The 25,939-nt window shown below is 36.5% G+C and overlaps 1 protein-coding gene across 6 annotated transcripts in view; it reads left to right on the top strand.

Moving 5' to 3' along the window:
• GFM2 (GTP dependent ribosome recycling factor mitochondrial 2) overlaps window positions 1-25,939 on the top strand; it is a 61,921-nt gene that overhangs the window by 7,149 nt on the left and 28,833 nt on the right. For 4 of the 6 annotated variants that reach the window (XM_025448016.3, XM_025448017.2, XM_049097949.1 and 1 more), the window contains 8 exons: window positions 1,416-1,473; window positions 1,918-2,015; window positions 12,854-12,979; window positions 13,832-13,920; window positions 19,061-19,149; window positions 20,686-20,746; window positions 21,208-21,387; window positions 24,940-25,020. In XM_025448016.3, coding sequence (XP_025303801.1) covers window positions 1,416-1,473; window positions 1,918-2,015; window positions 12,854-12,979; window positions 13,832-13,920; window positions 19,061-19,149; window positions 20,686-20,746; window positions 21,208-21,387; window positions 24,940-25,020 — 782 coding nt within the window. Of the gene's footprint in view, window positions 1-1,415; window positions 1,474-1,917; window positions 2,102-11,293; window positions 11,491-12,853; window positions 12,980-13,831; window positions 13,921-19,060; window positions 19,150-20,685; window positions 20,747-21,207; window positions 21,388-24,939; window positions 25,021-25,939 lie in introns of those variants that run through there. The other 2 variants (XM_025448021.3, XM_035713580.2) reach the window with 2 other exon arrangements.

The following is a 25,939-nucleotide window of genomic DNA, read 5'->3' as shown; positions in this document are numbered from 1 at the left end:
TACTGGCTGTCCAAATGAGCTAAACAAAGAGAAGTGTTGCTGGCTTTAGCAGCTGCCTCAGAAGTTTAGAGGGCTGTCTACTTGTAGAGTGCTCTTGCTGCAAAATACTGTTTGTCTAGTTCGTTTCCGGTTTTTATACAAAAGTATTTTCTGTCAATAGAGGTTTGCCTAAATAATTTATTTTGAAAGTTCTTAAGAGTAGTTGGTTAAATATTTATCTGGGACAGTTTGTATTAGGTAAAATGGTTATTAAAAGCTTGATGCTTGAAGAACTAATTCTGAATGGTCCTCCTGGGTTTGAAGTAAGCTAGCACATGGGAGACTTGAAACTGGTTTCCTTATGTGGCTGTTCTCATTACCATCTTTTTCATGTGAGAATCATATAGTAAAAATACTGATTAGCTGTGTGAGTTGTAATAGTATGTGAATTGAATGGCCTGCATTACTGGTTTGTATCTGCATTTCTATATTTTGTCATGCAGATTTATCTATAGCCATGCAGATCACCTGTAAGTCTTAAAACTGCCATGAGGTTTTCAAAATACAGTAGAACTGTTCTTATTAGAGAAATTTTGCAGAACTGATTTAAATAGTAGGAAGGTATAGCTTAAAATTAAAAGTGTAACTGCATTTTTGCTTTAATATTATTAATAAAATACATGATAAGCACTGAGTAGATTATTAAGGGCTTTTTGTATTCCAGAAATACTACTTGACCTTTTAAAAGTATTAGATTGTTATAGCTCCTGTTCAGTGATTTCTCTCAGGCCATCTTTAAAGGTACTGTGTGCTTGGAATTACTGAGGGAAGATAGAATTCAAATTGTACAAAAATTCATTATTATCTGATATGGGGATCACTCTTTAACTCTTCAAGCCTTTACAGTGTAGGTTTATAGGACTGTGCATTTTATATTTCTTTGTTTCACTAGCTGTGGCCTTAAGATTATTGCTATGAATATTCTAATTCTACATCTGTTACTATGTCTATTACAGAATTATAGAGGGTGGCAAATATTGGGGTAAATTTATATTTTTCTAAAAATATGATCTAGAAATTGACTTTTAAAAACTTTATCTTGTTCATTGTCTTTTCTTTCTTTCTTTCTTTCTTTCTTTCTTTCTTTCTTTCTTTCTTTCTTTCTTTCTTTCTTCCTTCCTTCCTTCCTTCCTTCCTTCCTTCCTTCCTTCCTTCCTTCCTTCCTTTCTTTCTTTCTTTCTTCTTTCTTCTTTCTTTTTTTCCATTGCCTTTTCTTTACAAAGTACAGGGAAATAATTTTTAGGTAAATGAGTGTTTTATTGAGCTTGGAATTTTCTTTAATTGGAGTTATAGTATTTGCGTAAAATTACTTCTTTGATGTGTAAATTAAAGGGAAAAATTTTAAACTTTTATATATATAACCGTCTTTCCATTAGGTTTAGTTGGAAATGATATCAAATCTCTTCATTCTATCATCAGTCCTCCCATAGCTAAGTAAGTACTATTATTGATATACTCTTTTCTGTATACTGCTTAAAAAGTTAAGAGTTTCTGTCATAGGCTTAATTTAGCATTGTTAATTCAGCTTTCTGCCCTAGCTAATTATAAATCATAGTTAATTATAGATAAGTGTTGGTATGTATCTTAAAAGCTATTTTTTGCTCAATTCAATACTAAGTATTTTTAATGCAGTAACAGCATTAGAAATAAAAGCAGCATAGAAATAAAAGATTTGTAAGATAGTTCGCTCTTTTGTTAGCTGTTTTGTCAGAATAATTTGGTAGGGATATGTTTTCTGTTTATCTGGGTTTTATGCCTTATCAAAATTCCTGAAATATTAACCAGCTTTGAAATTTGTATTGCACAGACATTTTGGTTTTACATTTTTAGTAATGTCCATCTTGTACTATGTGCTTCATTTTCCTACTGTTTTAACAGAATCCGTAATATTGGAATTATGGCTCATATTGATGCAGGCAAAACGACCACGACAGAAAGAATATTGTACTATTCTGGATACACAAGATCACTGGGAGGTTAGAATGGATTCCTCCTCTTCCCAACCCCCATTAGCAAACACATCATTGGAAAATATTTTGATTAAGAAGTCAACCTAGAGATCGTGAGTATGGCACGGAAGCAATGATGATCTAAACCACAACACAAAGATAAGGTAGTTGTGACATCCACTAAAGAGTCTTCTTAGGTTCAACTAAACATTCAGATTCACAGGATTATTTTGGGCCATAGTTCACCCTGGTCTACTCAGAAGGCTATTAGGACAGGAACCATAGTTTCCCAGTACACCGGTGATAGAGGTTTGTTTCCGCACTTCAAGTCCACATAGCTTCTGGGAGCTATCCATCTTTGGCTCCCTAAAAGTGATAGTTTACTTAAACGTAATAAGATTCACAGGAAACAATGTGGCTTACCATCCTCATGTCCCTTAGGAATAGATACCTTTTGTTCTAGCTCCGTGGGCTATCTTGAGGTTTACTACAAAGGACATGTCCTATCCCACTCCGAACCGTAAAGCTATGTATCTCCATCAGCTATTTACAGTTCACATAAAGCTCTTCCCAGTTCAGATGTAGCTTACCAATCACAAATTATTTTTTCTATGTGATATGTTGCCTTGCAATATAGTTGACATACTTGTGTTTTCTGGCTTCTAGAAGAAAAGAACCAGAAAGTTAACCAAAGGTCAAATTCTCCTGTAGAAGAAAGTCTTGTTAATCCAACCTGCAGTAGTAGTAGTATTTACCTGTTTTTATTTTTTAATTGTGTCAAAAACTGTGGTTCTTGACCAGTTGTGCACATTTGAATTCCCGTGTAGTTGTGTTTTTTTTTTTTTTTTTAAGATTTTATTTATTCATGAGAGAGAGAGAGAGAGAGAGAGAGAGAGGCAGAGATACAGGCAGAGGGAGAAGCAGGCTCCATACAGGGAGCCCGACTTGGGACTCTATCCCGGGTCTCCAGGATCAGGCCCTGGGCTGAAAGTGGCACTAAACTACTGAGGCACCGGGCTGCCCTGTTTATTTTGTTTTTAAATGACAGTGCCCTAGCTCTATTCTGGAGATTAAGATTCAGCAAGTATGTAGTGTGGCCTAGTGTCTGTATTTTTTTTTTTTTTTAAACATTTTATTTATTCATGAGGGACACAGGGAGAGAGAGAGAGAGAGGCAGAGACACAGGCAGAGGGAGAAGCAGGCACCACGCAGGGAGCCTGACGTGGGACTCGATCCCAGGTCTCCAGGATCACATCCTGGGCTGAAGGCGGCACTAAACTGCTGGGCCACGGGGGCTGCCCCTGGTGTATTTTTGTGTCCTATATTTTGAAACTGTTTATCTCCTACACATTTATGATTGTTGTCTCTGATAAACCCACTTTTTTTTATCATTATGAAATGCCTCTCTTTATCTCTGGTAAAATACTTTGTTTTGAAATTTGAAATGTCAAGGTCATGATGTCTTTATTACCAGAAGTGGAAATAAATATCTTTTTCAAAAGCTCCACAGAAATTTTGAAATGCATTCTATTGGGAACCATTTCTCTAGACCCTTGAAATTGGTTGAAACTTCACATAGAATGTTCATAAGAACATTCATGGTGATAGTTTCCAAAACATGAACACATGCTTTTTTCATAAAATTACTGCTATGTTAATGGGGCTCTAACAGCAAAACATGGAACATTATCAGGCTTCCTTTGTCGTGACACAAATATGATCTTAATTCTTCCCTCACATCCCAGCTGATATCCCTGAAGCAAGGGTCCAGATGAGGTGGCACAAGTAATGTTCAAGTTACCTTTTTTTTAACTGTGTTAAAAAAACATGTAACATTTACCATATTAACCATTTGTAAGTGCACGTTTAAGTAGTGTTATATATATTTATACTGTTGGCAACCAGTCTTCAGAACTTTTTAATCTTGTGTAACCCATCCTAAACCCATTAAATAATAACTCCACATATTTTCCTCTGCCCAGCTCCTGGAAACTACCATTCCACTCTTTCTGTTAATTTGATACCTCATGTAAGTGGGATCGTAGAGTGTCTTTTTGTGACTGGCTTATTTAATATGTAGCCCCATGTCCTTAGGGTTTGTTTTTACAGCTCTGCTTCTACAACAGCTCTGTATGTTATGCTGTGCTCACCATGAGTGTAGCTACCATCTGACACCACACAACACTATTACAACGCCATCAACTATAGTCTATATGCTGTACCTTTCATCACCAGCACTTATTTATTCCGTAACCAGAAGTCTTCCAGTCCCCTTAACTCATTTGCCATCCTCCTATCTTCCTTGCCTCTGGCAGCTGTCAGTTCTCATGGTATTTATGGGTCTGCTTCTGCTTTTTGTTTGTTTTAGATTCCACATATAAGTGAAATCATATGGTATTTGTCTGTCTTGGTATGATTTATTTTACTTAGCCTGATACCCTCTAGTTCCATCTGTGTTTAGATGGAAAGATCTCATTATTCTTTGTGGCTGAAAGCCACAAATAGCCATACTATTCCTGTGTGTGTGTGTGTGTGTGTGTACACACCACATCTTTATTCATTTATCTATTGTTGGACTCTTAGATTGCTTCCATATCTTGGCTGTTGTAAATAATGCTGCAATAAACGTAGGGGTGCATGTTTCCCTTTCAGTTAGTGTTTTTGTATTTTGAGGGTAAATACCCAGTAGTGTGATTACTGGGTTGTTAGGGTAGTTCTATTTTTAGCTTTTTGAGGAACCTCCCAACTGTTTTCCACAGTAGCTCCACCAGTTTGTACTGCCACCAATAGTGTAAGAGGATTCCTTTTTTTCCACATCTTTGCCAACACTTGTTTTCATGTGTTTTTGAGCCCAGCCATTCTGACAGATGTGAGGCAGTAGCTCATTGTGGTTGTGATTTGTATTTCCCTGATGAAGAGTGATTTTGAGCATCTTTTTATGCATCTGTTGGTCATCTGTATGTCCTCTTTGGAGAAACATCTGTTCACATCTTCTACCCATCTTTTAATTGGATTGTTTTTGGGTGTTGTATCAATTCTTAGATATATTTTTGGATACTAATCCAGCATTGAATATGTCATTTGCAAATATCTTCTCCTATTCAATACGTTGTGTTTTAGTTTTGTTGTTTCCTTTGCTACACAGAACATTTTATTTCATTGTAGTCCCAATAGTTTATTATTGCTTTTATTTCCCTTTCCTCAGGAGATATATTTAGAAGGATGTTGCTAAAACTTAGGTTAAAGAAATTACCTCCTGTGTTCTCTTTCAGGATTTGTATGGTTTCAGGTCTCACATTTAGGTCTTTATTCTGTTTGAGATTATTTTTGTGTATGGTGATAGAAACTGGTCTGGTTTCGTTCTTTGTATGTGGTTGTCCAGTTTTCCCAACATGATATATTGAAGAGACTTTTCCTCATTGGATAATCATTCCTCCTTTGTCAAATGCTAAGTTTTATATTATATTTATATAATATTTATATATTTGGTTTTGTGTTTTATTCCATTGATCTATGTGTCTATTTTTACGCCAAGTACCATACTTTTTATTACTACAGCTTTGTAATATAACTTGAAATCTGGAATTGTGATACCTCCAGTTTTACTTTTCTTTTTCAAGATTGCTTTGGCTATTTAGGGTTTTTTGAGTTCCATAAAAATTTTAGGATTATTTGTTCTAGTTCTGTGAAAAATGTTGATATTTTGATAGGAATTGCATTAAATATGTAGATCACTTTAGGCATTTTGGACATTTTAACAGTATTCTTGAGCATGGAGTATCTTTCCATTTCTTTGTGTCATTTTGAATTTCTTTCATCAGCGTTTTATAGTTTTTATTTTTTTTAGTTTTTATTTTTATTTTTTTTTAAAGATTTTATTTATTCATGAGAGACAGAGAGAGGCAGAGACACAGACAGAGGGAGAAGCAGGCTCCGTGCAGGGAGCCCGACATGGGACTCGATCCAGGGTCTCCAGGATCACGCCCTGGGCTGAAGATGGCCCCAAACCGCTGAGCCACCCGGGCTGCCCCGTTTTATAGTTTTTAGAGTACAAGTCTTTCATGTCTTTGGTTAAGTTTATTTGATGGTATTTTATTTTTGGTGCAATTATAAGTTGTAAATGGGATTGTTTTCTTAATTTTTGCTGCTGCTCTACTATTAGTTTGTAAGAATGCAATAGATTTTTGAACATTGATTTTGTATCCTATGACCTGACTTTGTGGTGGAGTCTTTAGGGTTTTGTTTTGTTTCATTTTTAAATTTTATTTATTTATTTTTAAAGATTTTATTTCTATTCATGAGAAAGACACACACACACACACAGAGAGAGAGAGAGAGAGAGAGAGAGAGAGAGAGAGAGAGGTAGAGACACAGGCAGAGGGAGAAGCAGGCTTCATGCAGGGAGCCGGATGTGGGACTTGATCCCAGGACTCCAGGATCACACCCTGGACCAAAGGCAGGTGCTAAACCACTGAGCCACCCAGGGATCCTGTTTGATTTTTTTAAATTTAAATTTAATTTGCCAACATACAGTGTAATACCTAGTGCTCATCCCATCAGGTGCCCAACTCTGTGCTTAGGGTTTTTTTATGTATAGTGTCATGTCAAATGCAAGTAATGACAGTTTGACTTATTCCTTACCAATTTAGTTGCCTTTTGTTTCTTTATGTTGTCTGATTGCTGCGGCTAGGACTTCTAGTACTATGTTGAATAAAAGGGGTGATAGTAGATACATCTGTCGTGTTCCTGTCCTTAGTGGGGAAACTCTCAGTTTTTATCTATTATGTAAAATGTTGGCTGTGGATTTTTCATATAAGGCCTTTTATTATGTGAGGTATATTTCCTCTAGACCTACCTTGTTGAACATTTTTTTTTTTTTTTTTTTTTATTCATGATAGACATAGAGAGAGAGAGGCAGAGACACAGGCAGAGGGATAAGCAGGCTCCATGCCGGGAGCCCGACGTGGGACTCGATCCCGAGACTCCAGGATCGCGCCCTGCGCCAAAGGCAGGCGCCAAACCGCTGAGCCACCCAGGGATCCCTTGTTGAACATTTTTATCATGAATGGATGTTGTACTTTGTCAAATGCTTATTTTGCATCTGTTGAAATGATTATATAGGGATCCCTGGGTGGCGCAGCGGTTTGGCGCCTGCCTTTGGCCCAGGGCGCGATCCTGGAGACCCGGGATCGAGTCCCACGTCGGGCTCCCGGTGCATGGAGCCTGCTTCTCCCTCTATGTCTCTGCCTCTCTCTCTCTCTCTCTGTGACTATCATAAATAAATAAAATTAAAAAAAAATGATTATATAGTTTTTATCTTTTATTGATGTGAGATATCATGTTGTTTTACAGATATTCAATCACTGTTGTATCCTAGGAATATATGATTTTTTTAATACATTGGATTAATACAATTGGATTTTTATTTAAAGATTTATTTATTTATTCATTCAGAGAGAGCGAAGAGAGAGGCAGAGACACAGGCAGAGGGAGAAGCAGGTTCCATGCAGGAAGCCCGATGTGGGACTCGATCCTGGGTCTCCAGGATCACACCCCGGGCTGCAGGTGGCACTAAACCGCTGCGCCACTGGGGCTGCCCCAATTGGATTTTTTTAAGACACTGGATTCAGGGATCCCTGGGTGGCGCAGCGGTTTGGCGCCTGTCTTTGGCCCAGGGCGCGATCCTGGAGACCCGGGATCGAATCCCACATCGGGCTCCCGGTGCATGGAGCCTGCTTTTCCCTCTGCCTATGTCTCTGCCTCTCTCTCTCTCTCTCTCTCCCCCTGTGACTATCATAAATAAATAAAAATTAAAAAAAAAATACATTGGATTCAGTTTGCTAGTATCTTGTTGAGGGTTTTACATATATATTCATGAGAGAGATTGGCCTGTAGTTCTCTTTTTTGGCAGTGTCTTTACTGGTTTTGGTATCAGGATGATACTGGCTTCATAGAATAAAATTGAAAGTTTTCCTTACTCTTATATTTTTTGGAACAGTTTGAGAAGAATAAGTATTACCTTTATAAATGTTTGGTAGAATTTGCCTGTGAAGCGGTCTGGTCCTGGATGTCTGTTTTTTGAGTTTTTTAATTACTGATTCAATTTTATTGCCAGTAACTGGTCTGTTCAAATTTTCTATTTCTTCCTGCTTTAGTTTTGGGAGATAATATGTTTCTATGAATCCATCCATTTCTTATGAATTGTCCAATTTGTTGGCATATAGGTTTTCATAATATTCTGTAAAGTTTATATTTTTATGGTATTGGTATTTCTCTTCTTTGATTAATGATTTTATTTGGGTCCTCTTTTTTTTAATGAGTCTTGCAAGAGGTTTATCAATTTTGAACTTTTCAGAGAACCGGTTCCTGGTTTCGTTGGTCTGTTCTATTTTTTTTTTTTTTTTTAGTTTACGTATCATATTTGGTCTAATCTGTATTATTTCCTTCCTTTTGCTGGGTTTGGGCTTCATGTGTTCTTTTTCTTGCTCCTTTAAATGTAAGTTTAAGTTGTTTTGAGATTTTTTTTTTTCTTGAGGTAGGCCTATATTGCTATAAACTTTCCTCTTAAAACCACTTTTGATGCATCCCAGAGTTTTGGATTGTTGTGTTTTCATTTTCATTTGTTTCCATGTAATTTTTAATTTCTCAGTTGACCCATTCATTGTTTAGAAGTGTGTTATTTAACCTTCATATATCTGCTCTTTCCAGATTTTTTTCTTGTAGTTGATTTCTAGTTCATGGTGTTGTGATCAGGGAAGATTAGTGATATACCTTTGATTTTTATAATTTTATAATTTGTTGAGACTTGTTTTGGCCTAATATGTGATCTTCTCAGTAGGACAGTATTCTTTGTGCACTTCAAAAGAATGTATATTCTGTTATTTTAGGATGAAATTTCTGAATGTGTCTGTTAAATACATCTGGTCCAGTTTGGCATTCAAAGTCCTTGTTTCCTTGTGTATTTTCTCTTTGAATGATCTGTCTCTTGATGCAAGTGGTGCGTTACAATCTGCTCCTATTACTATATTATTATCAATTAGTTCCTTTAAGTTTGTTATTAAGTGTTTAATGTATTTGGATGCTCCCATGTTGAGTGCATAAATATTTTGTGATTATTATATTCTCTTGCTATGGAATGTATCCTTTATTATTATATAGTGTTCTTTTTTGTTTCTTGTTATAGACTTTGTTTTAAAGTCTGTTTTGTCTTATACAAATATTGCTGCTCCAGTTTTCTTTTGACATCCATTTGCATGATAAATGTTTCTCCGTCCCTTCACTTTCTTTTAAAATTTAAACCCATTCTTTACTCCTCTCCCCGCAACATCTTAGGTATATGGACTGAATTTTACAGAAATAATTATTTTTAATACTTTTGTGTTTTTTACCTTTTATACTTTCACTGTGGTCTTTGCGAGTCCCCTGTTATATTTCTAATAGGGCTAATTTAGTGGTCTTGAACTCCCTTAGATTTTGTTAGGCTGAGAAACTCTCTCTCCTTCTGTTCCAAATGATAGCCTTGCTGGATAGAGTATTCTTGGCTGCAAATATTTCTCCTTTCAGCACTTTGAATATATCATGCCACTTCTTTATGGCCTGCAAAGTTTCCACTCAAAGGCTGCTGATAGCCTCATAAGGTTTTCTTTGTATGTAACTGTCTTTTCTCTTTAAAGTGCTTTTTTTATCACTATTTTTTCTGTTCTAATTCTTAATGTGTCTTGGTGTGAACCTCCTTGCATTGAATTTGTTGGGAGTCTCTGTGCCTCTTGAATCTGGATCTCTGTTTCCTGCCCCACATTTGGGATGTTTTCAGCTATTTTTTCTTCAGATACATTTTCTGCCCCCCTTTCTCTACTTCTGGGATCACTATAATGCGAATGTTGTTATACTTGATTGAGTCACTGAGTTCTCTAAGTCTATTTCTGTTATGCATTGTTCCTCTCTCATCTGTTCAGCTTATTTGCTTTCCATTACTCTGTCCTCCAGGTCACTAGTAAGTTCCTGTTTTTTATAGCCTACTGTTTATTCCATCTATCATATTTTTAACTTCATTTATTGAGTTCTTTATGTCTGATAATATTATTTTATTTCTTTGCTAAGGATCACACCGATAATGTCCACTCTTCTCAAGTTCAGTGAATATCTTTATGATCATTACTTTTTACTTATTTTTTAAATGATCATTACTTTAAATTCTCTGTCAGGTATACTAACTTCTTTTTCACTTGTATCTCCAGTTGTGATTTTGTCAAGTTCTTTCCTTTGGGTCACATTCCTCTGTCTCCTCATTTTGTCTATCTCTGTGTTCTTTTTCTGTGTGGTAGGAAAGTCAGTTAAAATCTCATGCTCTTTAAAGTAGTGGCTTCATGAAGGAGAGGTTCTGTATCTCCCTGCAGCACAGTGTTTCCTGTTCAGCAGAATGTGACACTTCAATGGAGTCCCCTCTGTGTGTTTCTTGCATCCTACTATTTTGCTTTCCTTTTCATTTTAGACTTCTGCACAGACTCTCCCTGTTGGGAGCTGTACTTGCTTTCTCTGGGTGTTAGTGAGACCCAGGCAGACTGGCTATGAGGAGGCATGACCATAGAAAGGCTAGGGGGCGGGTACAGCATTGCTTTCAAAATTTGTGGAGTCACTAGTCCTAGGTCCAGATCCCCTACATTGTGGTGGTAGCCATTTGTGCAGCACATGTTAGCAGCCTGGCACAAGGCACATGTCTGAGGTCACAGCAAGGGGCACGTGGGTCTGTGTGCATGGTGGCTGGGGGCCTGTGGCGGTTGGGCAGGGCACACGTGTCTTCACAAAGTCTGCACCAAGCTGCTAGGCCTGGCCACATCCCCCCAGAGTGCAGTGGTGGCACAGTAGGCAGAGGCATCGACTAGGTGGGGCACGCATAATGCTGAAAAAATTTGCCTTGAGTCCAGGGATGACAGACTTAGAGTGGGCGAGTCCTGGGGAGAACTCATGGTCATGGTGCATTGCTCACAAGTTAGTAGCAAGTGTCTGTGCAGCACTCTCCTGGCAGGTGGCTCTGTGTTAATGCCGAGGAATAGGGGAGGAAAATGCCACCTGCCAGCTCCTTTGTTCCCAGGGAAGTTCCCCAATCTGCCCTGAAATCCAAATAAATGGATCTCCTTCCCCTTGTGCCATCTGTTGCTTCTATGTTGCCTTTTGTGCAGACTCTTACCTCTTAAAGGGCAGGGACCTGGCTATCGCCCATCCTCCTTGCTCATCTAGTGCTGAGTCAGCTGACCTTCAGAGCTCCAGACTCCAAGTCTGCTGCTTATACTAACTCATGGAATTCAGCCCTTCTGGTTTCTAGGCCAGATTGTACAGGGATTTATTTTCCCTGGTGCTTTCTCTTCTTCTCTCCCTCCTGCGGGCACCTCTCCACCACCTTTCTGCTTTCCCTAACCTCTCCCATGCTGGCTACTTCTCTGCATCGGGCTGTGGAGTTTGTTCTGCTAGTCTTCAGATTGCTCTCCAGTTAATGGACGTGTATGTGAGTGATAACCTAGTGGTAAACGTGGACTGGGGTGGGTGTAGGGTCCTCCTACTCTGTCATCTTGTACTCCCTCCTCCTACAGATGTTTAAAAAACTGTTTAGAACTTTTGGTTAGCTACTTGGTTATTGTTTCATTAATGGTGCTTGTTTGCTTGGTTATGTTGTGAATAACGATGTAATTCTTTAACATAGATATTTGGAGGTCCTGACAAATCCATATTTCTTGCTGTTTCTCCCTTTTTTGGTACATTATACATTTATATGCACGTTTACATACATAAACAGTGGTGAACCTGGCTAGGATTTCAGAGGTTTAATGCTGACATAAGTAGTGGTAGTATAAGGCCATGATAATTTGGGTTTTGAATTTTGAATGATAAAGATGAGCTCATTTTCATTACTTCTATATAAGTTTAATCAGAATACAATGTTTATAATTCAAGAATTTTAATGCAGAATAATTTGACCTTTTGTGTAGTCAAGATGAACTTTATCCATGGCTTTGTACTGTAGAAATTCTACCAAGATTTTATTTTCATTTGTACAAATAAATGCCTTTGGGGGGAACATTTAATGAAAAGGGTTTGAAAAGGAGAATTTAACTTTGGAGGAATTTTTTCTCTACCTTGTTCCATGTACCTGCCATTTACTTACTCATTTCATTCTTAGAGCAACCCTGCAAGGTTGCCTTTATTCATATTTTACAAACTAGGTTAAGTAACTTGTTTAAGATAATAGAGTAGTAATGGTAAAGTTGGGACTTAAATCTAGGTCTGTCTGGGCCCTTTCATTGCCCTGTCAAGGAATCAGCCATGAGGAACATAAAGGATAATGAAAGGTAAACTAGGGGGAAAAAAATAAAAGGAATATCAAGTTCAGTAAAATTAAAGTATTTAAACAAATTTTATCTTAATTATTACAGAAAAATTATTTTTTATGGAAAAATTACTAATTTTGCTGGAAAAGCTTTTTCTGGAATAAGGACTTATTTAATCTAAGGGCCATAAATATTAAACCAAATTTTTTTTTTAAACCAAATATTTTATAAACAGTCTTAAAGCAAATTAAAATGTCAGGTAGAAGGGCACCTGGATGGCTCACTGATTAAAAATCCTACTCTTGATTTCAGCCCAGGGTCATGATCATAGGATCCTGGGATCAAGCTCTGCTCAGGTGGTGACTGCCTGGGATTCTCTCTTTCCCTCTGCCTGTCCCTCCACCCCTGCTCACACTCCACACTGTTTCAGAGTATCTCTCTTTCTCTCTCTGCAAAAAAATAAATAAACTGTCTAGTAGATATCATACCACAGTGAAATATATTTGGTATCAAGCTTAACTGTGTTGTCTTTTTCTTTGTTAGATGTTGATGATGGAGACACGGTGACAGATTTTATGGCTCAAGAGCGAGAAAGAGGCATTACCATTCAATCTGCTGCTGTTACATTTGATTGGAAGGGATATAGAGTCAATCTAATTGATACTCCAGGTATGGTACTGTTCTAGCAATGCAGAGATGCTACATTATTGGAGGTTTTTGTTGTGGATGTGTTTTCTTTTAAATTGTGACAAAACATATATATTGGGGTACCTGGGTGGTTCAGACAGTTAAGTGTCTGCCTTTGGCTTATGTCATAATCTCTGGGTCCTGGGATCGAACCCCAAGTCAGGCTTCCTGCTCAGCAGGATGTTCCTCCCCCCCGCCAACCCATTCCCCCTACTCGTTCCCTCTCTCTCTCAAATAAATAAATCTTTAAAATATATATGTAAGGTAAAACTTACCATCCTAACCATTTTTAAGTGTACAGTTCAGTAGTTAAGTATATTTACATTGTTGTAAAACTGATCTCCAGAAGTACTTCATCTTTCAGGTCTGAAACTATGTATCTACTATACAACTACTCTTGTTTGTCCCCACCTCCTGTCCCTTGTAACTAACTACCTGTCTACCTTTTTTTATCTAGGAGATTAATACTTCATATAAGTAGAATCATGCAGTATTTGTCCTTTTGTGATTGGCTTTTTTTGTTTAGCATGAAGTCCTTCAGAATCCATCTGTGTTGTAATATATGAAGATTTCCTTCATTTTTTAAGGCTGCATAACATTCCATTTTACCTATGTAATATATTTGTATATATACAAAACTTTATACCATTCATCCATTGATGGACATTTGGGTTGTTTCCACCTTTTGGCTATTGTGAAAAGTGTTGCTATGAACATAGTTTGCAAATATTTCTTTGACTCCTTTTTCAGTTCTTTTGAATATATACCCAAAAGTAGGATTGCTGGATCATGCTTTTTTAAAGATTAAGTGTATGTTTCTCATCTTTTTCTTAGGTCATGTGGACTTTACCTTGGAAGTTGAGCGCTGCCTTAGAGTGTTGGATGGTGCAGTAGCTGTGTTTGATGCTTCTGCTGGTGTAGAGGTAAAAATACTGCCAAAGTAAAATGAAGCTACAATAACGTGATTATCTTTTTTTAAAGTAGAATGTATCAGATTTAATTAACTATAACCTGAAAGAAGTTTATATAAATCAAATTATGGTGAAAGAATTGGAATTTAATATTGTAGTATGATCTATATGTGATCTCAGATGTTTCATAGTAAGAGGAAAGTTTCTTTTCTGTAGGAAATAGGAAAGTTGTGGTGAGAACTATGACGGGCTTGAGGTTCTTCTACCTTACTTTCGAGCTAACTAGTTAATCTGCCACAGTTTTATGACATGGTGGCAGAAGACAAAAGACTCTTGAGTCAGAGACAAAGAACTTTATTAGTCACAGAAATAGCAATGAAATAGCAATAGCCAGAGTATCAATATTATCTTGCATTAGTTCCCTAAGCCCCAGTTCCACAGGATGACCCAAAGGGAGCCAAGTGATAGCTGCACATACAGGGGAACCCTGTGGTTGGAAAACACATATATTTTATAATGGGCAGTAAACCTACTTGCTGTTTGCTCTGGAGACCGATATTATCTTCCAGGGTTACAAGCAAAATCGACCTTTCAATCCAGAGGGAGACACTGTCTCTGTCTTGCTAAGCTGTTGATTATATCAACATCTTTTAAAAACATAGTCCAGAACAAAGGCATTCACTGCCTCTCTTAACAAAATATGTAGAAAGGTTAAAAACCAATGAAGAATTATCTCCCAACAGTTAATACGTATTAAATTCTTGAATGAATCTTAAAAATGGATTTATAATAAATTATACTGGGGTTATTTACACACTTTTTAGCTGATACCTATCTCCATTTTTCTTATAATCTCAAGATTGGCTCCATGTTGAATATAGAATCATCTTCAGCTCTTCTAGTTGAATATAGAATCATCTTCAGCTCTTCTAATTTTAAAGTTTTACTAAAAATGATACCTTAATTAAGTGATCACAATTAACATAACTCCAAATGATACAAACTGACACCATGGGCTTCCTGATAGGATGCACTAAGAAGGACACAACTTTACCAATGTTATATTCCTGACACACTGCTTGGCCCCAATCTGATCATGAGAAGACAGATGAATTTAAATTGAAAGACATTCTGTAAAACAACTGGATGGGGCTTTTCAGAAATTGAAAAAAAAAAAAAAAGTAAGTGCAAGGAAGGTGAATGATTGGGAGTAAAAAGTTGAGGTACTGTTTTGTTTTAAATGATTCTAAAGATAAAAGAAGGGGTGCTTGGGTACCTCAGTTGGTTAAGCATCTGCCTTTGGCTCAGGTCATGATCTCAGGGTCCTGGGATTGAGTCCTGCATTGGGCTCCCTACTCCTTGGGGAGTCTGCTTCTCCCTTTTCCTCTGCCCTTCTCTACCCCCACCCCACCCCCACACTTGTGTTTTCTCTAAAATGAGTAAATAAAATCTTTTTTAAAAATAGAGATACCGGGGATCCCTGGGTGGCTCAGCGGTTTAGCGCCTGCCTTTAGCCCAGGGCACGATCCTGGAGACTCGGGATCAAGTCCCACGTCGGGCTCCCTGCATGGAGCCTGCTTCTCTCTCCTCCTGGCCTGTCTCTCTGTTTATCATAAATAAATAAACCTTAAAAGAAAAAAGAATTTGCTTTTAAAAAAAAAAAAGCAAAAACAAACAAAAAAACCAAAAAAAAAATAGAGATACAAGAAAACTAAATGTAATATGATCTTTTGGATCCTGGATCCAAAACCAGAAAGTTAAAAAGGACATCATTAGGAAAACCAGAAAAATTTTAATTTGGCCTATATGTTATTAGAAAAAAGTATTGTGTCAGCTTAAATTTTTCTGAATGTGATGATTGAAAATTATTATGTAGGGGAATATCCCTATTTTTAGAAAATACAGGCTGGAGTATTTAGGATCAAAATGTCATGATACGTGCATCTTAATCTAGTGGTTCACCTTCCACCCACACATACACGTATATTGTTAGTTTGGGTACTTTGTGCGGTAGATGCCAAGATAGGGTTAGATATATAGAAGATTTACTGGGGGAAATGCTTGTGTAGAATAAAGAAGAGAAAAGAGCAATGGGAGAGAAGAGTCACACCACAGGGCAGATCTGACATCTGTCCATTAGGAGACCATAAAAGAAGGTTTGGGTAGGAAGAGGCTCAGATTACAGTGCAGTTCCCAAAAGGGTTTGGTGAAATTGATGGGGAATCCTCAAGCCAAAATCACCTGTTGGAGAAGTCCCACGTGTCTTTTTTTTTTTTTTTTTTTAAGTTCCACGTGTCTTAAAGGAATAGCTTACATTAGCGTTTCTGCTGTACTCAGCCATTAGCTGGGCTTTGGGAGACCATGCTGTCAGTTAATTATGCTCTTTGTTGTAGATCAAAATGGCACACTCCCATAGTCACTCATGTAATGTGTGTATATGTACATATTTTAAAAAAAGGCAAGTGTGGCAAAGTGTTCATATGTGGTGAATCTAGATGAAGGGTACAAAGATGTTTATTGTATTATTCTTTCACCATTTTTTATAGGCTTGACATTTTTCTTAATGTAAAATTATTGGGGGAAATAATACAGTTATTGAAAGCCTGACCCTGAGGTCTGAGGTTGATTATGCATTGTTATTTCCATTTCTTTCTGAATCACTTCATTTCCTAATGGTTGTGTTCCTTCTGTCATTATGACTCTTGTAAATTTCATAGTCATTGACAGATGGCATTTACAAGATTGAAAATGTTGGAATAGAAAGTTTCTGAATTTGTGACACAGAAACCACTTATTTGCTACAACGGTAGGTGGACTTTTAGCTAGCAGGTGTTGATGGGAGTTTTTGTTTATTTTTTAGTATCTTTTCTTAGAAAATGTATAGTGTACCTTTCCCCACCTCACCATACACAACTATTAACTTGGAGTGCATCTAGTGTTAAGCTACATCTGTATAACTTCTAGAAGAAAAGTAACATTTGTTTACAAGCTTAGGGATAGGTTAACAGTTTTTAATGACACAAAGCATAAAAAACACAGAAGAAAAGTTGATTCATTGGAACTTACCAAAATTACATCTTATTAAAATGAAAAAAATTAAAAAATTAAAAGACAGGTTATAGGCTATGAGAAAATTTGTCATGTTATATAAGTATTGTATGAATGTTAAATTTCCAGAGTGCTTTAACACTACTGAGTATGTAGGAAAATATCATTGTTTTAGGAAGTATGTGCTGAAATTTTCACAGTACATGGGTATAATAAAGGACTTGTATCCAGGATATCTGAAGAACTACAAATGAGTGATAAAAACTAACAACCCAAGAAAAAAAAATGGACAAAGGACTTCAGTGGATAGTTCACCAAGGAAGATATATGAATGGTCCAATGAGCACATGAAAAGATGGTCAGTCTCACTGGTTGTCAGGGAAATGCAAATTAAAATTACAAAGAGACAATTCATACCCACAGGAATGGCTAAAATTAAGAAGAATAATGATGGCAAATATTGGTTGAGGTGGAACAACTCACTGTTCCACTGTAGGTGGAACAACTCCTATACAGTGTTGGTGGGACTATAAAATATTAATTATACCTTAGAAGATTAGCAGATTGTTTTTTTTTTTTTTTTAAAGATTTTATTTATTTATTTGACAGAGATACCACAAGGGAGAACAAGCATGAGTAGTGGGGAAGGGCAGAGGGAGAGGGAGAAGCAGGCTCCTCACTGAGCAGGGAGCCAGACACAGGGCTCATGGGATCATGACCTAAGCCAAAGGCAGATGCTTAACTGACTGAGCTACTGAGGCACCTTGGTAGTTTCTTATAAAGTGAAATTTGCACATGTCCTTCGACTCCGCACTTGAAACTCCTACATCTTTATCCAATAGAATGAGAACATTTGTCCTCTAAAGACTTGTTCAAAATGTTTATAGTAGCTAAATTCGTAATAGCCCTAAACTAGAAATAATCTAAGTGCTCATCCACAAGCAGATAGGAAAACCAGCTGGCACATTTATACAAAGGAATTTAGCCAAAAAAAATAAAGAAGAGAGAAAGAAAAAATGAACCGGTATACCCAACAATATAAATGAGTATCAGAAACTTTATGTTGAGCAAAAAAAAGCCGTTATTTATGAGATTCAAAACAAGGGAGAATGAATCTGTGGTGACAAATATAAGAACAGATTGTTATTGGGGGATAGAGCTTAAGAAAACTTATGTTCCATATTTTGATTGGGATAGCTATACTATACTTATCAGAACTCACTGTACACTTAAGATGAGTGTTTTTATTCTATATAAATTTTAGTTAATAAATTATAAAGTGGCTTCTATTTTAGCTAATGTCATTACATTAGTCTTTTTATGCTGTTTCAGGGCTTTGGGATCCACTAGGCACAGATACTGTAATAGACTGGAACTATTGAAATATATTTTTAAAAAGTAGAATCAAAAGGAGTGAAATAGAAAAGTATATGAAAATTGCTACTTAGAAGTACAGTTACTGGGGACACTTGGGTGGCTCAGTGGTTGATCTTCTGCCTGTGTCTCTGCCTCTCTGTCTTTCATGAATAAATAAAATCTTAAAAAAAAATACAGTTACTGGCTTTTTTTTCTTCTTTAAATCCTCTTTAGTTTACAACAACATTCACACATTCACAAATACATGTTTTTATTACAATAGCATTTTTGTAGTACACTCCTATTCTTTTAATGACACAACAACTATATGAATTAAGACAAAAGTCCATATTTCACAGGTCAGCAAGCTTAGGAGTTCAGTATTATTTGATCTGTACTAAGTAAGGTGAAACCAGACAAAAATTACATTTTTAAATTTTAAGGCATCTTTCCATGACTCTCCGTACCTTCCAGATGTATTGTTCTCTTTGTGTAGCAACCTAAATCACCCAAATTAGTATTCTTAGTTTGAAGTTTGCTCTTCATCAGACTTCATTACATTCTTAGCTTTGTTAGCCTACTAGCAGCAGAGTGACTGCCTCTAGAAGTGTGAATGCAACAGGACTAATTCTGTGCTAGAACAGAGCCCAATTCCATGTTATAATAGTTTCTTAGATCTGTTTGTTCCGTACATAGTAACAGTTATTTTTGTCTAGTATGAGTATTTCTTCCTTTTTCTTTGCTTTAGGCACAAACTCTCACAGTATGGAGGCAAGCTGATAAACACAAGGTACCTCGAATCTGTTTTTTAAACAAAATGGACAAAACTGGAGCAAGGTATTGTAAGTGTTGTGTTTTCACTTATTAAAGTAGAAATATACTTCGAGCTTTAGTGGACTATAACTTAAATTTACAAACAGCTGTTTCCTGTAGAGTATAAATATTCCATGGAATCTCAGTTCAATCCCATTTTTAAAAAGTTTCAAAGCAGGTAGTTCGTAGCTTGAATAGCAGTGTGGGATTAATAGAGAGCTGACAGGTGATGAATCATGATTCTAACGCAGAGAGGCTGTATCCTATTTTCTAGAATCCTGACAGTGATATCTTGCTGATTCCACTGGTTCTGTCTAGGGCAGTATTATATAATCACTGTTTTGCTGAAGGCTATGGTGCTTCTCATCATTGCTAAAGGTAGAGGATAGATGATTGTTTCCTGTCCTCTGATTTTCCTTAGTTACTGGCTAATGGGCTCTCCCTTGGCAACTGGGAGAGAATATAGATGTTTTAAGACCTGCATATAGGGCAAAAAGGTTAATCCTGAGATGTGGTGGTAATGCTCAGACTCACAGGATGCTAATCCAAAATGGATAAATGGTTCTGAGGAAATGAGAATTCAGAGAATCAAGAATATTAAGAATTTTGGGGAAATGTGATGAGAGAGATCTAGGGTGTCTGGGTGGCTTACATGGTTAAGTGTGTGCTTTTGGCTCAGGTCATGATCTCCACGTCCTAAGATCGAGCTCCACGTTGGGCTCCCAACTCAGTGGGGAGTCTGATTCTCTTTCTCCCTCTGCCTCTCCCCCAGCTCACGTTTTCTCTCTCTGTATCTTTGTGTCTTTAATGAATTAAAAAAAAAAAAAAAGATCCTGGTCTGTGATACGAGAGTGGCAAAAACAAAGCATAAACTATCCTTCTCCTAAAACCACGCAGTATGCTATCTAATTATCTACAGTAATTCTAAAACTGATAACGTGATACTAAGAATGCCTAAGATAAAGGTATAGAAAAATTAGGCTGCCTTTTGGAAAAAAGGTAGCTGTTTGTGATAGCAAGTTGTTGGAAAGAATCATGGACTTGTAATCACGAATCATGCATTTGAATCTCCTAATTGCAATTTATTATCAGTGACCTTAATCAGTTTATTGAATCTTAATTTCAGAGTATAAGTGAAGCTTACAGTAGTACCCTGGATACCTGTGTGGCAGGATTACAGTAAATACTCAAGCACTCTTATCTGAAATTGACATTGAAAGTTTTTTCAACATATTGTTCTATGGAAAACTGTTAAGTGATGAACCTGAGAGACAGTACAAAGGGTTCTAATTTTAGAGAACATTCTTAAACCTGTTCTAAGAATCTTAATGTTTTTGTTTTTGTGTTTTTAAAGATTTTATTTTTATTTATTCATGAGAGATAGAGGAAGGCAGAGACACAGGCAGAGGGAGAAGCAGGCTCCATGCAAGGAGCCGGACATGGGACTGGATTCTGGGTCTCCAGGATCACACCTCGGGCTGAAAGTGGCACTAAACTGTGGAGCCACCTGGGGTGCCCGAATCTTAATGTTTTTAACTCTAGTTATTTTGCTTTCTGCAGTTTTAAGTATGCAGTTGAAAGCATCAGAGAGAAGTTGAAGGCAAAGCCTTTGCTTTTACAGGTTGGTTGATAAATATTTGGTTGATTAATAGCAACTCCAGGGGCACTTGGGTGGCGTGGTTGGTTAAGTGTCTAACTCTTGATTTCGGCTTAGGTCATGATCTCGGGGTCGTAGGATCATGTGTGGAGCCTGCTTAAGGTTCTTTCTCCCTCGCCCTCTGCCTCTCTGCCTCTCCTTCTGTGCTGGCACATGCTGCCTGTGCTCACTTGCTCGCTTTCTCAAAAAAAAAAAAAAAAAAAAAAAAACCACAACTCTACATTTCCTTATCAGCTTGTTTTATTGCAACTGACATATTTCTAAAACTATCTCACATCTTTTTTGAAAGAAGTTGGCATAAAAATAAAGACTGTGGTAATAATGATAATAGACAGTTGGGGGAAAGTAGAGAAAGATCAGTTTTATCAGCACCAGTGCAATTCTAATTGAGTGGTCATTTAACGAAGTTAATCTCTGATTTGCAGTTACCACTTGGTGAAGGCAAAGCTTTTGAAGGAGTTGTAGATGTTGTAAGTAAAGAAAAACTTGTTTGGAATCGTAAATCAGAGGATGGAAAAGACTTTGAGAGGAAACCTCTCTTGGAAATGAGTGATGCTAAACTGTTGAAGGAGACAACGGAAGCAAGGAATGCCTTAATTGAACAGGTGAAATAAATACTTTTATTTGTATACATATTTAGAAACTTTAGAAATATTTCATATATTGTGAAATTTTATATAAAATTGCATATGGGATATGAAGTATACTGAATAATAGAATGAACACCCACATTTGCACCATTCCAGGTTAAGAAATAGAATATTAGCAATACTCTTGAATCTCTGTGTGCCATTTACTATCTCTCTCTCTCTTTTCCACTAATCATTTACACCTGTCTCCACCAGTATCCTGACTCTAGTGTTTTTCTTTCATTGCTTTGCTTTTTACTTTACTACAAATGGATATATTCATGAAGGACTTAATTTTCCATGTTTTTCAACTTTTCATAAATGAAATGATGTTGTTTGTACTCTATAACATTTTGTTGCAGATTCATTCCTGTTATGTGTGATTATGCTTCATTTGCAATCTTTCACAGTGTTCAAGAAGTAATATACCACAACTTACTGTCTGTTCTTCTGTGGATAGACTTTGAGGTTATGTATTTTTTGCTGTTTCAAATAGTATTGTGAACATCTTTGTAGGTATCTCCTTGTGCACACGTGAAAGAATTTGTTTAGGATCACACCTGGGAATGGAATTACTGAGTCAAAAGTTATGTCCATCTTTTACTGTATCAAAAGTCACATTAACTTAGAAAATTTTAAAATCATTAATTTTATATTTAATAAAGAACTCTGGACCTCATCCACCCTCAAGGTTTTTTTTTTTTTTTTCTTTTTTTAAGATTTTATTTGAGAGAGACAGTGAAGTACGACAGGGGGAGGGGCAGAGGGAAAGGGAGAAAAAGACTCTCTGCTGATCAGGGACTCCCTCATCACCACCCCCTCCATGATTTAGGGCTCAATACCAGGACCCTGAGATCATGACCTAAGCTGAAGGCATATGCTTAATGGACTGAGCTATCCAGGTGCCCTCACCCTCAAATTTTAATGGAAAATACTAAGATTCTTAATACTTATAATATTTATATAGTACTGTTGGTATATATAGATTAATAAGTAAAACATGCCTTAAACTCTCTGAATCTTCTGGTAGAGAAAAATATTGGAGTCCAAACCATTTGATTGATTGATTGATTGATTCATTCATTCATTCAATTTATATATTTTTAAAGATTTATTTATTCATTCATTCAGAGAGAGCAAGAGAGAGGCAGAGACACAGGCAGAGGGAGAAGCAGGCTCCATGCAGGAAGCCCGATGTGGGACTCGATCCCGGGTCTCCAGGATCACACCCTGGGCTGCAGGCGGCGCTAAACCGCTGCGCCACCGGGGCTGCCTGATTTTTTTTTTTTTTTTAGTTCTAAATTAAACTGTTCAGAATAGATCCTCACACCATTTCATTCATCTTTTGTATGAATTTATTTTTTGAAGTAATTTTCCATTATCCTCCATAATAATCATTAAATTTATCATTAACAGGATGTCAATTGTTGTTACTTTTATTATTGGGTAACAGTTACTGAGGACCTATGATGATCTAGCTTAAGTGTTTTACATTATAATTTAATCCTTAAATAAGTTGTTACACAGCTAAAAAGTAGCAGAGCTGGAGTCTAAACCCAGGACTGTCTGCATTTGGAGGTAGAGCTCTTAGCCACTTTGCTAAACCACTTCTCTAATTTGGGAGGCCATAAACATAATGAAAGTGGAATTCACATTTATTAATAAATGGGTACATAGTTGGTTCCCCTTTGAGGTTTTCTTTGTTGTCTGTGCATGTCTTAGAACATGATGGTATAGAATGAAAATAAAATTTGAGACTATACAAAATAATAACGTGCTAATTACAAGGAATATATATGTAGGTATACAATTAGAATTTAAGACCACATTACACCCATTAGGATATCTCCTGTGAAACCTCCAAATCAGAAGAGTGCTGGCAAGGATATGGAGAAACTGTAGCCTTTGTGTACTGTTGGGAGGAATGAAAATGAGGCAGCCACTGTGGGAAATGGGTGGGTGGGTGGGGGGGTTACTCAGAAAACCAGAAAATAGAATTACCATATGATTTAGCAGTTTTACTTCTGGATGTATAGCCAAAAGAACTGGAAGCAGGGTCTTGAAGAGATAATTGCATATCCTTATGCATAGCAGCCTTATTCATAATGGCCAGAAGGTGGAAGCAACCCAAGTGTTCATCAACAAGATGAGTGGATAAAATGTGGTATATACATATAATGGAATACTATTCAGCCTTAAAGAGGAAGGCTGTTGATACATAGTACAATGTGGATGAACCTTGATGAAATTATGCTAATTGAAATAAGCCAATCACAAAAACAAATACTGTAGTGATTCCACTTTTATATGAGGTATTTACGGTAGTCACATTAATAGAGACAGAAGTTAGAATCATAGTTGCCAAGGGTTAAGAGAGTGGAGGTTGAGGAGGAATTTGTTGCATGGATCAGATTTTTTGGTTTTGTGGATTGGAAAAGTTCCAGAGTTTAGTTTTACAACAATGTGAATATATTTAACACTATTCAGCTGTTCAGTTAGAAATGGCTAAGATGGTAAATTTTATGTAATGTTTATGTTATATTTTACCACAATTAATTTTTTTTAGAGAGTAAAATTAATGTGGACTAGAATCAACTTCCTGTGTTCTGGAGGTGAATAGTGATAATTACTGTATACTTATGTATGTCCTAGAAAGAGGATTTGGTTATTTAATCCTTGTCCTATGAGGTAGGTACTAGTATTATCTGCATGCATAACCAAGGTAAAGAGGGATGATGTAACCTGACCTAAGATTTTGAACAAGTTAGTAAGTAGTGGAGCTACTCCAGAAGCTGTGTTTAACCATCATATCTGCTGCTTTTCAGTAGAATGATTAGTTATGTTTCTACAGTAGTTAGCAGTTAGAAGTGTGTTTTTCTCCCTCAAGTTTGAATGTTTTGCTCCCTTGTACTTTCACAAACTTTTGAAACTTTTATTAAAGTTATTGTCAGCTGAATTCTATTTCATACAGGCAGATGATTAAGAACATGAATTAGATAATTGCATTTTTATTGCTGAAATGATGCCTTTGATCCCTACCCCACCCCCAACTTAAATCTGTTCCCTCAGTGCAGGATTACAATAAGATGAGTTATTTTAATTGGAGTGCCTTAGGAGATGTGAACATTTATAATGTGAAAGGACTACCAGGTGAAACTTTATGAACTAAGACTTCCAAATTTATCTAAAAACAGCAATCCATCATATATATTATCACTGATGGTAAATTTTGTATCTTCTTTTGAGCACTCTGAGTAGATAGCACTTTATTGACATACTTTATCTGGCTATTGCTTCCATGAATAATATAAGGAACTCATAATAGCCTATCTTCAGCTTTTAATCCCTTTTCCTTTCCTTTGAAAGAAGCAGTATTTGTCTCCTGAGCAGATGTGGAGAGTTCCTTGACCTGGATAAGATAGATCATGTAGCTGTCTTGAAATATTTGGATAATGCACATTTATGGTATTTGGACTTAACAGCTGTGACAATAAAAGTAAGTTACAGAACTAAAACCTTTTTTTATAGGTTGCAGATTTGGATGATGAATTTGCTGACTTGGTTTTAGGAGAATTTAGTGAAAATTTTGATTTGCTACCAGCTGAAAAGGTAAATTTTATTCATTTGCTTTGAAATTTTATTAATCAGATGTGGTATGATTTTTGTCTCATGTGTCTTGTTTTTTTCAACTTTGCATAGCATTAGAAAGCATTAGGAGAAAAAAAAACATTAGGAGAACTTTAAGGTAAAGTCACTATTAATACAAGTACTTAAATAATGATAATGATTTGCTTTTGTCATATATACTTTACAAAATCAGAAATTGAATCTTTACTGCTGTTGAGTCAGCATAAGCTAAATGTTCCTTCTTTGCAGCATTTTCATTGAGATCATTTTTCTAAGTAGCTAAGGTAAATTACAGGTAGAAATTTTGTATTGAAAATTTGTTTTATAGACTGCTGCAAGTGATTATTTTTCTCATTTTTTCTAAATATGATTTAATTTTTCTTGGAAGCTCATTACAGGTCTTTAATTTTTTGTTTTCTTTTCAAATACATTAAGCCAGACAATAGCCATGTTAAATAGTGGTAGTCATTGAATTAGGACAGATTTCTTCAAGGCATTTCTGTTATTTTCTGCCAGGAACCTTACCCCACAAATTTGGCAAACTTAATTTTTAGTTTTCTTTGTGAAACAAGAGTTACACAGTTAAAGTTGATTTTTGTTTTGTTTTGTTTTTTAAGTAAACTCTGTGACCAATGGAGGGTTGAACTTAGGAGCCTGAGGTCAGGCCCTGAATGCTCCACCAGCTGAGTCAGCCAGGGACCCCCTGCAAGTTACATGTTTTTAGGTGGTGGTATGTGTAATGGGGACCAGGATGAGCCCAGCAAAATTACTTACTTTTCACAAAAGGAATTAGGAAAAACATGAGTCTCTAGATTAATTTTGAGACCTTGAAGTTAGAAACAGAAAAAAGTATTTTTCTTTTGAATGCCTTAATTACAGAAATTATTTTTTGTTCAATGTT

The sequence above is a fragment of the Canis lupus genome, chromosome 2, assembly GCF_003254725.2.
Source record: "Canis lupus dingo isolate Sandy chromosome 2, ASM325472v2, whole genome shotgun sequence".
Lineage (NCBI taxonomy): Eukaryota > Metazoa > Chordata > Mammalia > Carnivora > Canidae > Canis > Canis lupus.
Note: the sequence above shows the minus strand (reverse complement) of the source record. Positions and strands in the feature narration are given on the sequence as shown.